Source organism: Lissotriton vulgaris, chromosome 10, assembly GCF_964263255.1.
Source record: "Lissotriton vulgaris chromosome 10, aLisVul1.2, whole genome shotgun sequence".
NCBI classification, from domain to species: Eukaryota; Metazoa; Chordata; class Amphibia; order Caudata; family Salamandridae; genus Lissotriton; species Lissotriton vulgaris.
In genome coordinates this window covers 261,636,987-261,651,967 of record NC_141698.1, presented here as the reverse complement: position 1 = coordinate 261,651,967, position 14,981 = coordinate 261,636,987, and the positions used below count along the sequence as shown (strand labels likewise).

Sequence of the window (14,981 nt, the reverse complement as noted above, 5' to 3'; positions counted from 1 at the left end):
GCTTGGCTGAACCACCACCAAGTAGGCTCAGGCCTTGGAATGCTCGGGTCCAGGGAGACACCTTTGGTCATCTTCTCCAAGGCCCAGGGACGACAGGGGCAGGGGTGTCCTTAAGCGTCGGGTCTTTCCTTACCGGAGAAGTCGCAGTTGAGGGAGGCTGCCTGCAGAGACTGCAGGCAACATTGAGTAATGCAGGAGGGGTGAAATCATGGTGGACTTGAATTTTGGAGGGCTGCCGAACCTTGTTGGCACTGGTGGCCCACTCCAAATCAGGCCAGAGGCGACAGGGGAAGTGGTTGCTTCAGGTGTCGGGATTTTCGGTTCCGGAGGCCTCATATTCTTGGCTTTTGGAGTATCTTCAGAAGATATCAGCTGTTCACAGGAAGTCTTGGTGAAGTGCTGGCAGGTCTCTTGAGCTTTGGGAATACAGCAGTTGTGGGACAAGTCAACTTTTGGTGCAATTGGCCAAAGCAGGCCTGCAGGGTTGGTGCCAAGTCAGTTGCTGGCTCTTCTGTTCTTGCAGGGATGCGACTCATATGTCTTCTTCCTCAGGTCATCAGGATCTGCTTCTCTGGTGCCAGGGATTCCCCTAAATACTGAATTTAGGAGCATTGGGGGATTGTATGGTTGTAACCAAAGGGCTACTGACCCTTGGGGTCACTGCACCCCTATATGACCACTTCCTGTGGAAAGTGAGCATACCCTTGTCCCAGAATTCCTAATTACGCCATCACAAAGGAGCCTACTTGTGAAAAATCATGCTTATCTTGAAGTAGCCCACCTTAGGGGTGGATTAGACTGGGAGTGTCATGCCTGCATAGCTAATTTTCCCACCTGTCCAGGTGCCAAGGGGGTCCTCTCTGCAGGTCTTTGAAGCTTGTACCCAAGTAATGCTAATCAGCAGCTCATCCTGTGGGAGGGGGTTTTACACCCTCTTCCTGGACAGGCTTTTGTTCAAGTCCTCTTGAGCACAAAGGCTCTCATCCTAGGAGGTCAGAACAGCATCTTGGGTGGCAGGATGGCGGAGACCAGGCAGCAACTACACCAGAGGCTTGTAGATTTTGCAGGGGCCCTCCAAGGTGCCCTCTGGTTGCATATATTGATAAATACAACACTGGAATCAGTGTGGGATGATAAATACAAGATGCTTGATATCAAACACCCCTATCTTCAGTGAAGCCATCGTGTAGCTGGGGAATTCATTTTCGCCAGTGCCCAGCACTTAAAATGGCCTCCCTGGTCACTTGCACCAGCAGTAATGGGACTGACCAGCACAGTGGCATATCTGCTCATGCAAGTATGTCCTCACATGTAGTACTGAGCACCCTGCCTTAGGACTGTCAGGTCTGCTGTAGGGGTGACTTACAAGTATCACATGCAGGGGTAGTAGACATGGCATACAGGGATGTTTGACATGTCATGTTTTCACTTTTGTTTGCACCAAGACACATAGCCTGCAATGGCAGTCATGTATGTGCTTGGTGAGGGGTCCCTTAGGGTGGCAGAATGCGTGCTGCAGTCCTTGAGGGACCCTACTTTAGCAACTTAGGCCATAGGTACCAGGGTTCCATGTATTATGACTTACAGTGGTAACTAAAGGTTTTGCCAATTGGGAAATTGATTGTAAAGTCTTGAGAAGGAGCTGTGGCACTGGGAAACTGGTTCATAAACCCAGTGCACTTTCAGTCGAAATCACATCATGTACCAGGTAAAACTTTGAGCTAAACACATCATAAAGGGACACTTTCTTACATAACCTCCCCCCAGCCAGCTTCCTACACATTATATGTACCCCTATCTTCTGCATAGACACTATTCTTAACCCAAATGCAACAAACAAAGTACCAGCCCCATTAAAGATTTCATTATGGGCTTTCTCCAACAAGATCTCATCACCTCAACTTCCAAGTCCCATTGGGCAAGCATTGCCAAACCATTTCTTATTCATCTAAACTCAAACCGGAAAAACAATTTGGAACAAAGGTGCCTGATCTCATTGAAAGCATAATCGGCCCATCCTAGCATTCTGTGCCTTAGTATGACCAACAAATAGAAATAAAACAAACGCTCCCTCCACAATGAAGAAGAGTCGTTGAGGACGTCCAAGTCACAAGATGCACTAACACAACTTAGGATACTCAGCTCCATATGCTGTTACCTCATAATTTCAGCCAAAGCAACCTGCATTAAACAGCCACTACGGAGGCATTCAAACCTGCTTCAACTTTCTTCCATACTTAGCCATAACCTAACTCCACTGACAAATGCAACTCAGTCAAATGTGTTGTCACACGGAAGAGAGATGAAACACAAAACAGACTACCCTCAAGCATCCCATCCTATCCTGTAATACCTAAAGCTGGACCAAATCAGTCTACTTTGGACCCCATTATGAGGTGTCCAGAAATCCTGATTCATCCTGTAATAGGATTAGCCAGAAAAATCAGGATAACAAGATCTGTAGTAATTCTGCCACTCTCACATCTTTTACACAGAGACTTCACCTTCTAAAAGCAAATGGAATCTCCTGGTGAAATTCTGGAAGGAAATGAGAAACAAGTAGGGGCATCAGGACCAGAATTATCAATTCCCCCTGAAATTTCTTATTTTATAGTAGGAACCTGAGTGTGCTATAGGTGACATCCTATGACTCAGCCTCCTATATGAACCAATGACCCAATGGTATTGGTAATTCCATGGGGTGGAGTAACTGGGAAGAACCCTGCACACCCCATCATGAATGAAGCCTTTTCGATTGATCAATGAATAATTGCCTTTGTCATCTTACAAACGTCCAATTAAAGCCATTATTGGGCAGAGGTACGATAGCATTGCAACTACATTCATTGCACTGTAGGAAACAGATCTTCCAAAAGTAAATTTTGAATATATCTGTTGGATTCATCATCAATAATGGCAATTACCGCCTGTTGATCATAATGACCTCAATGTAGCCTTTAACGCATCTACCACTAAGTTATAACACAAATTCAGGATGCAAGTAAGGGATGTTTTAATTTATGGGTTTACCACATGTACCTCTGGCCAGCATCATCTCATTAAGACAAACAAATTAAGATTTCACAGATTAACAATTAGTTTTTGACTGCAGAAGGGATGCCTGGTCTTCTTTGATTTCTTCAACAATTAACTAGAGGCATTATTTCAGTACATTTCAAAACCAATGTGACTGCTTCCTTCCAATCTCACATCCAGAGAGAACGCATGATTCGGCAAGAGTTAAGAGAGGAAACCCAATCTCTAGTGCTGTTGTACAATGAACATTGTTGGGGCAATACAATACTTGCAGGCCCACCTAACTCATTACAGGTAATCTGGCCTTACCACACCTATAGAAAATGGCCTGCTCTAGCTCACTGTTAATCCTAGACTGAAATTCTAATTCTTCTCCATTACCTATGAGGCCATCCCTCAGGAATATCATCATAGCACAACCACAAACTATAAACCGATGGAAGCTCGTAAAACGCCATGGGATTAATAATAGTTTGTTGAAATTCTTAATGTAAAAAATAAAAACAATCATGCAGCCCCTCTCATGCCTAATTCCTGTAGCCTTCTTCCCAAAGAAATAGAGCTAGCATCTGATAGTGCTTTTCTGAACATACACCTTTTCTGTTCATGCTTCCTACTAGACTCTACTGACTCAGAGTGTTAGACTAGTTCTTATGTTTTCTATGTATGCTTTCCCTAGAGGTTTACATTTATTTTCCTAATTTTCTCTACAAAATGCTCTGCTGTCATTGAGGCTAGGTACACCAAATAGAAATACTTTAATGAAATAACATAAAGAACGAATCTCAACAATGTGACTCTTGGTGTCCTACTCACCGTTAATATTGTTAGGATTTATCAATGAACTGTCGACACAACCCTATACACAGAAAAGATCGCAGTGGAATTACAGACAGCCAGCACCTCCCAATAGTTTTCACTAATGTTAATAAGCAACTTAATATTTCTTGGCGTGCTCTATATCTCAATACCGTGCCACCAACAGTATCAACTCAATATGTTGCAGAAGCCTCTGCATCAATTGAGAAGACTTTTTTAGCATAGACAGAGCACAGCACAATCAGTTTAACAGCTGATAAATTCAAACCAGCAAAAATTATTTTTGATACAGAAATTTTTAATTGTATATTCTGTTCAACATGCAATCTTCATCTTGCTTGTTCCACAAGTAAACTTTTACAATCCAGCTACAGCCAGCCGACACGTGTTTCATCGCTGTGCGCGACTTTTTCAAGGCTTATGGGGCTATTTTATCAGGCAATCCAAAGTCTTTTGTCTCAAAATTAGTCACAAATGAAGGGTGATCAGGATATAGTAGTCCAAAGAAATATTTCAGAAAGTCTCTTGAGAAACACCGTACTTCTAGTGGTCACAAATGGATGATGTGCTCCAATGCTGGTAGTATGCCTGACCACAGGAGGATAAAAAAGTTATACACAATTTGTGGTGTTTGGTAAACCACTTTCTAACAGCACCTCTACGGGTTCTCATATTACAAGAGACAGTTGGATAGTCCGGTCTCGAGAAAGCGTTAAACAGGTCTATGTAAGGCTCCTATGTGTTGTTGGAGTTCTCACTTTCTAATAACACCTTTGTGTTATATTGTACTAAAACCTTTCGAACAGCCCGGTATAGATAGACGTGGTAACAAGTCTGTGTGCAGCTCCCCAGTGTTGTAGGAGTTGTCAGAGTCTTGCTGAAAATGCGTGTATTGGTCCAGACCCCATCGGTCCGAGACCACGCAAGATGAAGATTGCATGCTGAACAGAATATATGATTAAAAATTTCTGTATCAAAAATAATTTTTGCTGGTTTGAATTTATCAGCTGTTAAACTGATTGTGCTGTGCTCTGTCTATGCTAAAAAAGTCGACACAACCCTGATGATAGTTTCTAATGCTATCTTTGGTCAGGGAGCACAGGTATATTACACCTTCCGATGTCTGCTTGTGCTTTTTGTCTGTGTGGAATGGCACATACCTGCTACTTCTATTTTCTATTGTGCACACCTGATGTAAAGTATAGGTATATATATATATATCTATACTACTATTATATAGAGAGAACTGTGAACCTTTGAGGCGGGTAAACTCAGGAACCACAGAGCCAATCAAAACACCCAATACAGCGTTGGAAAGGGCAGGGTAAGCAGATGGACATAGGCTATATAGCAGCAAAAAATATACATGGCAAGGGCAAAGTACGTTCTTTGCCAAAGTAGTCCCTTGGAAGTAGCACCATCTCGGAGGTGGGTGTGTGCGTTAACGACGTTGAATCCAGTAGGCGTGCTGACATTACATAACAGTGACGGGTCGGCCATTTTGGTAAAGTAAACCGGAGCGCAATGTGCGCTACAGCCACAGGGGCCCCTGACTCCTCCGTCACCTTGGGGGACATGGAAGCCGAGAGCAGCACCAGCCCCAGGTACGTGCCGAAGAAGCTCAGAGCAGCACCAGCCCCAGGTACGTGCCGCTGCCCCGGCTCTCAGCCGCGCTGCCTCCTACGACCCTTCACTCCGCTCCTTCACCGGCTCTGCTGCTCCCGCCGAAGAAGCCCAGAGCAGCACCAGCCCAAGGTACGTGCCGCTCCACCCGGATCTCAGCCGCGCTACCTCCTCCGCCCCTTCAGTCTGCTCCTTCCCCGGCTCTGCTGCTCCCGGGGCTGACCGTTCTGCTGCGCGTCTCCTGCAGCGTGCTGCCCCCTTAAAACCCTTTGCAAACAGTCACACGGCTACACCAAGGCAGCCAGAGTAGGAACAAAAAGGTGAAATTGATAACATTACAACAAGCACAAGCAAACATTCACGATGGAAAACATTTCGAGGTCTAAATGCAACACGCACAAACAACTACGCAGAGGCACTCAAACAGGCACTCGACAACACACATTCATAGCACACAAATACAAAAACTGTCAAGGTGCAGGCACAAACAAGGAGTGACAAATACAGGCAACAAGCAGCAAATAAAACCAGCCATCAAAAAGGCGCTCAAACACATCATCAACAAAGGGAATAAACATACGGACTACGCAGAGGCACTCAAACAGGCACTCCACAACGCACATTAACGCCACACAAATACAAAACTGACTACTTGCAGGCACAAACAAGGCATTACAAACATTACACACATACATTTTTAACCCCGGACAACGTCGGGGCGGGCTGATAGTATGTATATATATGTAATATATGTATTCAACTCATTGTTGAAATAAATTAATTTCCTCGCTGAATCCTCAACTCTAGGAGCCATCACCCCAAGGAACCTCATCACTAGGTGCAACTCTTTTCTGCATCAATATCAGTACCACTGCAGTGAACTAACACACCAGTAAAGGGATCATGCACACATCCCAAAAGGGATGTATGACGTTACAACGCGTTATTTTACAACGCAGACCGTTACATCGCAATTTTTACAACGCAGGATCCATTACAATGCATGACGCCACACAAATACAAAACTGACTACTTTCAGGCACAAACAAGGCATTACAAACATTACACACATACATTTTTAACCCCGGACAACGTCGGGGCGGGCTGATAGTATGTATATATATGTAATATATGTATTCAACTCATTGTTGAAATAAATTAATTTCCTCGCTGAATCCTCAACTCTAGGAGCCATCACCCCAAGGAACCTCATCACTAGGTGCAACTCTTTTCTGCATCAATATCAGTACCACTGCAGTGAACTAACACACCAGTAAAGGGATCATGCACACATCCCAAAAGGGATGTATGACGTTACAACGCGTTATTTTACAACGCAGACCGTTACATCGCAATTTTTACAACGCAGGATCCATTACAATGCATGCCTTTACAACGCATGTCATTACATAGCAGATACTATTACAACGCATGCCATTACAACATAAGTATAGGTAAGTATATCTTTTAAAAAAATGTAATTAAGTTAATTTAATTAATTTAATTTAATTAATTTAATTTTATTAATTTAAAAAAAGTAATTAATTTAATTTAATTCAATTATTGTAATTTAATTAATTTATTAATTGTAAATAATATCATTTAATTAATTTAATTCATTTAAAAAAGTAATTAATTTAATTTAATTTAATTAATGTAATTTAATTAATTTATTAATTGCAAATAATATAATTAATTTAATTTAATTTAATTTAATAAATTTAATTTATTAAAAGTCGTGATTTTAAAAAAAGTGAACCCTAAAAATACCCCTGTACCCCAAAAACCAAACCCAGCCCTTAAACCTAAAAATACCCCTGTAACCCAAAAACCAAACCCAGCCCTTAAACCTAAAAATACCCCAGTACCCCAAAAACCAAACCCAGCCCTAAAACCTAAAAATACCCCTGTACCCCAAAAACCAAACCCAGCCCTAAAAACTAAAAATACCCCTGTACCCCAAAAACCAAACCCAGCCCTAAAACCTAAAAATACCCCTGTACCCCAAAAACTAAACCCAGCCCTAAAACCTAAAAATACCCCTGTGCCCCAAAAACCAAACCCAGACCTAAAAATACCCCTGTACCCCAAAAACCAAACCCAGCCCTAAAACCTAAAAATACCCCTGTACCCCAAAAACCAAACCCAGCCCTAAAACCTAAAAATACCCCTGTACCCCAAAAACCAAACTTTGCCCTAAAACCTAAAAATAAATATATTTATGTACATTTAATATTAATCAAATTAATTAAATAATATTAAATAAAATTAAAAAAATTATATACTTACCTATACTTACGTTGTAATGGCATGCGTTGTAATAGCATCTGCTATGTAATGACATGCGTTGTAAAGGCATGCATTGTAATGGATCCTGCGTTGTAAAAGTTGCGTTGTAATAGAAGTCCGTTGTAAAAGTTGCGTTGTAACGGTGCAATACCCCCAAAAAAGCTACAAGGGTGTAAGGCTATTGATCATGATCATTCATTTTTGTAATGCATTTCAACCAGAGCCTAGAGATCTATCAACCCAAGCAAAATGCATGAAGTCTGCTTTCGGATGGTGAGAGCGGCAACGGTCAGGTAAAACTTCCAAACCAAACCCTTTCAGCCACACAGGTGTCTAACATTCCCTTTGAATACATTTATAAGGGGTCATCTTTTACCTGTTGAAAGACATACCATCCTTTGTGTTACAGCTGAATGCCCACTACTCATCCAGTAGAAGGTCCCAAGATCCTTCTTCCACCTTTGCCTAGCATTTACCACATGCACATCTATGCCGTTGAGCAACAACATACACACCTAAATGGCTAATAGGGTTTGGTTTGGAAGTGTCATACCCTGACACAAAGGGGAGAGGGTCCCCTGGGGACACCTTACCATTTGCAACTCCATTACCACCCTCTTGAAGAGGGTGGTAATTTGCAAGTGTTTTGTGACCAAATTGCGGACACAAAGCATTTGTACTTGGGTTACAGAGTCGCTATTTGGAAGGGAACGCCCCTTCCAAATAGCGAGTCTCTAAACACTTTTTTGCGAGTCGCAATTAAATCGCGACTCACAAAATTGTGTTAGTACATGGCCATTCCAATTTTTGCATGTGCAAACGGGTCACTAACCCGTTTGCGCATGCTAAAATTGGGCGTACATCTGGACTACAGTGCACACTATACCTTACTTTTCTATAATATATACTGAGCCAGCTTCCTACCACAACTCCTAAAGCTAATGCCTTAGCAACTTAAATCTCTCTTCTCCCCTTATTATTGCACCCATTATTGCATCGTTCTCTCACCCTCAAAAATCGTTGTTCCTATATTCCTTATTATTATATGGAGCGCTCCCTTGCACCAGCCTAAGTTTGAGCAATACAAATTCTCTTTATTATATATTGACAAGCCTACATTTCTGAGCATGAACGAGTTGGTGCTTTATCTTTACGGACTACTAGGCCAGCACTTTCTATTTCTCAACCTGAATCAGCACATGCTCAGACTAGATGGAAGTCCTCATCCTGGGATCATCTCCCTCCGCCTGGGACGACTCCTGGTGGCCCCCTGCCCTACTCACCACTCCCAAGGCCAACGGACCACGCACGTAACCTGGGCTTCATCCTGGACTCCTCCCTCTCGATGACCAGACAAGTCAACGCTGTCTCATCATCGTGCTTCAACACCCTGCGCATGCTCCTAAAGATCTTCCGAGGGATCCCCACCGAAACCAGGAAGACGGTCACCCAGGCACTCGTCACCAGCCGACTGGACTACGGAAACACCCTCTACGCCGGAACCACAGTCAAACTCCAGAAAAGACTCCAACACATCCAGAACCCCTCCGCACGACTCGTCCTGGACATCCCCCGACACAGCCACATCTCCGGCCACCTGAGAGACCTGCACTGGCTCCCCGTCAGCAAGAGGATCATGTTCAGACTCCTCAACCACGCACACAAGGCTCTCCGCGACCTGGGCCCTAAGTACCTCAACAACCGCTTGACCTTCTACACGCCCACCCGCGAGCTACGGTCGACCAGCCTCACCCTCGCCGCCGTTCCACGCATCCACAGAGCCACCGCCGGAGGAAGATCCTTCTCCTACCAAGCAGCCAAGACATGGAACTCCCTCCCCATCCACCTTCGGCTGACCCAGGACCATCTCTCCTTCAGGAAACGACTCAAGACCTGGCTTTTCGAGCAGTAATGGACCCAGCGCCTTGAGACCCGTCCGGGTGAGTAGCGCGCTTTACAAATGTCATGATTGATTGATTGATGCTAATCATATCCATATCAGAAAACATACATGTTAACAGTTTCTGCATTTGAGATACTTAAATGTTATATATATTTAAGGATCTTGGCAAGCATACACAATCCATTGTGTGGAAGTCAGACAACACATGCTAACAGCATCCTGACCAATGCTTATCAATCTTTTCTAGACTTGATCCAGAGCATGCTAACCATTACTCAGTGTTAAGTGTCATATGCTAACCAGTTAGACACCAGGCATTTGCAAGTGATATGGATTGAATGTGGCATGAAATATAAGACTGACAACTAGAGTTGGGCTGGTCTGCTGAGAGATGATAGAGTATTCTAACAAACCAATAACTCTCAAAAGCTGCACAAGAGGGTCAATGTTAGTCTGAGGCATTGTCCTATTGTAAGATACCTCAGTTTCCTTGTAGGCTGTTCTGTCTCTGCTCAAGACAAGCCAATAAGACATTCTAGTGGGCATTATAATCATCATGGTGTAGGCAATGCCAAACTTACCTCCAGCAGGTGGCAATGGGTGTGTGATGATTAGCGGACTGGGAGACCAGGTGGTTGCTAAAGGAATGGCAGTGGGCGCAGGTGTCGGAGCATCAGTTACATTGCCACCTAAATGAAAGGGAAGGAATTGGCAAAGGAAATCAGTTGGCAAACCATAGGCAGTCCCTACTAAACCTCAGTGTAGCACATCTACTCAACCTCCAAGCAATCATTTTTCTAAGGTAAGCGATACGCAAAACAATGGAGAAAAAGTGGATTTCATATGGGCCACCATATCCACCAAATGTTCACAGAGGATTCACACTTATTGTCTCATGGAAATATAGATTACAATACCCAGGTATTTGTATTGATAGCATTACTGCTGGCTATTATTAGTGCTGTTTGCCGAAAGGATTTAGAGATATGCATAATAAAATGAGCAAATATTTGTAGTAAGTCATAGACATTTATTTAGTGTCAGTTGTCATCAGACTATGGCTGTTATTATAGGAACTGGAAACATTCAGCAATACTTGGATGCAACCATATAACAGTAAATATGGTGTTAGGGCAAAACCATGAAGGGACCATATTGTCAGAAGCTTATGCTGAAATTCAATTTCTGTGGCAGCTAAAATGAAGTTTTTTATGCACCGGATAATGCCCTTTCCTGGAAAATATTGAGTCTTCAGTTTACTAATAATGGAGCAGGTCACATAAACCTTGCACCAGTGCACTGCCACTTGCAGCACCTTACACAAGCCCGATAAGCAAGCCATCAGTTCAGGAGCTATGCTATCAGGAAATGGCCAGGGGCAGACCCCTGCACTTCCCGGGGAGTTCATATTTGGGGGCATTGCAGACCAGTGGTTTATTTCCAACCCCAATAGTTGGTTTAGGTTCTCCATTGAATTGTGTTGTCCTCCTATTCTGGTTCTTGAGAGATGAGAGAGGAGGGGTCTATAAAGGACACTGTCAGTCCCCCTATTTTTTACTGCAATGTTTATTGTTAAGTAGGAATAGACGGGAATGTGGTAATTATTTTTTGTTTAATCCTTTGGCCACATTTTGGGAGTGGACTAAAGTAGGGGAGTAGCATTTTTGTTTATCCCTTCCAGGTTTTGAACATTGCTGTTTATGGTTACTGGAAGATTAATAATGGTATACTCGTTCCCATGTTTGAGACATGGGGGTTTGACCACGAAATACACGAAGACTTGAGACACATCACAACTTTCACCACCCATCTGGATTTATTCTTTTACCACCCATCTGGATTTATTCCGCTTCAAACAACTCAGTTTCAGGGTGTCATCAATGTCGGGAATTTTTCAAGAAGCCATTCGAAGTGTCATCAGTCCATTGTGCGCACATTAAAAAATAGTGGGACATTCTGGTATTCAGAACCACAACAAAAGAAAATGAGCAGGTTTGAGAACAGGTGTGCAGAGCACTGAAATTCTAAAATCACATCTTCTTGAGTGAAGGCATGACACCAGGCCTGGACAAGATCAAAGTCTTCAATCAGAACCCAGCCTCCAAAAATGCAGGTGACATCTAATCATTCCTAGGGATGGCTAGTTACTGGCTCAATGCATAAAAGGCAATGCCATTAGCACCACCTTGTGAAAACTGATGAAACAAGGACACAAGTTCAAAAAGACCACAGCCTGTGAACAAGAATTCCAAGAAATCCAAAAGAGAGTCAGTTCTGCCACAAGCATGACCTATTTTGACCCAATGCGGCGGGATGCTAGTTCTGTAGGGTTGGGTACCATTTTAGCACAACATCTACCCAATAAGGAATCTTATGTCGGACATTGAAAGATCATACTGGCAAGGAAAGAAAGAAAGTCGAGCAGCTGTGTGAGCACTACCACATGTTTATATTTGGATAAGATTTCAAAATATTAACCAACCATCAGTCACTTATGATAATCTTTAACAGAAATCCTACCCCAAGAGTACATTTAGCAAGTGCAAGGGGCTGCTTGTGCTCGCTATTCATGTTCTATTGCATTTTGTGTTATTTCTTAGTGCAAAATGCACAATTGGATCCATTTTGGATGATAGGGGGCATTTTTGCACTATGAAACAGCACTAAACACAGAATTACTCTTCTCGCGCACTTTCGAGTAATTTTGCACAATTATTAGGAAATTATGTGTGATCACCCTACACGGAATTACGCAAGTCACACCCATCCCTAGATACAGCCATGCCACAGCAGGGGCAGGCCCCACACTCACCTTACTGTCAATGTGCCGGAGTTAAGCTCTAGTAGAAGAAGCCTTTCTGAGTGAGTTTCTAGGCAGATTCTGGGACTCTTCTACTTTTATTCTTTTTGATAAAACTGGTAACAAGAATTACAGTCAGTGACCCATATCCTATCCCACCTCAATTGTTTAGACAGGTTAACTCTCTGCTGGGCCGCTTCCTGTGGGCCGGAGGTGCCGCCAGGGTTGCGCTACGTACGTGCTTTTTGTCCACTTACTGTGGGGGTCTGGCCACGTCGGATCTGCAGTCCTACTCTCAAGCCGCACACCTCCTCATTCTGAACGACTGGTGGTATGGCAATGGTGGTGACCCAGCCTATGCCCTGGAACGTGCCTTGATGGGCGACAATTCGCTTCACACCATCCTTTACTCACCCCGGTTGCGTCGTTCGTTGCCGAGGGTTACACAACTCGTTTTTGCGGTGTGGCGACAGGCCCTGCGTCGCATGGGCTGGTGGGGCAGACTGACTGCGGAGACGCCCCTGTGGCGTAACGGCTTGCTACCGGAGCTGTCTAAGCTATCGGGCTTCGATGGCTGGGACGCAATTGGTATCTCGCAATTAGGCCATGTATTGTCCGGCACAACCCTCAAATCTTTCCAGGCCCTTCGCACCGAGTTTGATATGCCCCAATCTCAATTTTTTCGATATTTGCAATTCCGGCATGCGCTGCTGCCCAGTCTTACCAACGTTGACTCACTCCCTGACTTCAGCCCGATTGAAGCTAAGGTTTTCATGGGCGATCTTGGAGATAAAAAAGTATCACGCATTTACCAGACAATGGTCATCCATTGCTCCTCCACCCTCCTCCCGCTAAAGGCAGCCTGGGAGGTAGACATTGGTCAGCTAGATGAAGATGATTGGCGAGAGGCCTTGGAATCCCCGAGGGGCGCGGCCATCGCCATCAGATTTCGACTCATACAATTCAAAATTCTGCACAGGGCCTACTATACTCGTGAGCGGTTGTGGAAGGCGGGACTGATAGAGTCCCCAGACTGTCTGAGATGTGGGGTGGAGAGGGGTACGTTGCTCCACACAATGTGGTCATGTCCTAGGCTGGTTGGCTTCTGGAGAGGTGTGTGGGACTGCCTATCGGAGGTGCTGGGCTGGACCCTCCCTCGTACCCACCGTCTGGGTCTGCTGCATATTCTAGAGGGGGTTGGTGGCAATATCTACAAGAGACACCTGCTCCTCCTGGGGCTGGTGGTGGCCAAGAGAGACCTAGCCCGAGTATGGAAGGATGTGAGACCCCCCCCCCCCCCCTGAGTGCGTGGAAGGCTGGCATAGACTTCTGCATGGGTCTGGAACAGCCGATCTTCGAAGCCCGAGGGTGCCCCCGTAAGCACTTTAAGATATGGAAGAGATGGGCGGACTATAGGGGCTTGTCGCTAGACCCCCCGGCAGAACCAGAGGAAGATCTTTAACTCCTTGTGGCCAGATGGCCCCGTTCCCCCACACATACACTTGCCACTCTAAGAATTTTCATCGACACCGTATATACACACATGCATAGGGTTAGGGTGGGATCCGGGGAGGGCTCCGGGAGTTGGGGGAGAGTGGGTAATTTGATGATAAAGACAGAGATGATCTTTTCTTGTATCCTTGTGTTGCAATGATCCTCGACTGAATACTCAATACTCAATTCTATTTTCTTGATTGTACCGGAATGTTTGATGGTGCCATCCCGATTGTGGGGGTCCATCATATTACATATGCTCATCTTTGTCAATAAACTTGTTGTGAAAAAAAAAAAGAATTACAGTCAGTGGACGCTATGACAGCAAAGAGGACAACTACTCAACGAGAACTGGACCAATGGCAAAAATGTGGCTAAGTGGTCTATGGTAAAAACATTTTTATCACTAGTAACCTTATTGGAACTTATGCTAACAACCAAACAGCCCAATGGCCTCCTTTTCACCAAATTTTAAAGTAGGTGCATCAGCCTAGCATTTTTCTGAAAGGCTAATGGTGGGAGCTCCACCCAAGATGCCAAACAAGAAGTCCCAACTACTGTGACTGTCCACAAGGTGAGGCATGATGCAGACTTAGAAGTTGTGAGACAAGAGGGTGAGCTGAATATGGAATGTTACTTTATGGAGGAGAGAGGATGACATGACTTTCTAGATCAGACATTCTAGATCACAACCATGAGGCAATTCCAGCAACACCTGGATAAAAACTTCAACATTTTCAAATCATCAAGATAATTAGTCAACTATGGTAGGATTCTTGTACCAGCATCATTCTTCACTTCCCGACCTGTCAGGTAAGGTACGTCTGAAAAAGTGATCAGTTAGCAGGCCCAGAGGAGAAAAGTCTTCTTTTAGTATCACACTTGTTGAGAAAGCCAGTAATAATTTGTGTTAATATTTTGTGACGGTTGAAATATTTTGTGCTGAAATTGTGGATGTTGTCACACTCAATAAAAAAGTTCAACTTTTTTGTGTTTATTGTGTTCCATAAATGTAGG

At 44.0% G+C, this 14,981-nt stretch overlaps 1 protein-coding gene across 1 annotated transcript in view; it reads right to left on the bottom strand.

The window, feature by feature from the left end:
• LOC147685082 (SCO-spondin-like) overlaps positions 1 to 14,981 on the bottom strand; it is a 1,395,910-nt gene that overhangs the window by 1,081,555 nt on the left and 299,374 nt on the right. The window contains exon 28 of the mRNA XM_086939757.1: positions 10,252 to 10,359. Coding sequence (XP_086795883.1) covers positions 10,252 to 10,359 — 108 coding nt within the window. The remainder of the gene's footprint in view (positions 1 to 10,251; positions 10,360 to 14,981) is intronic.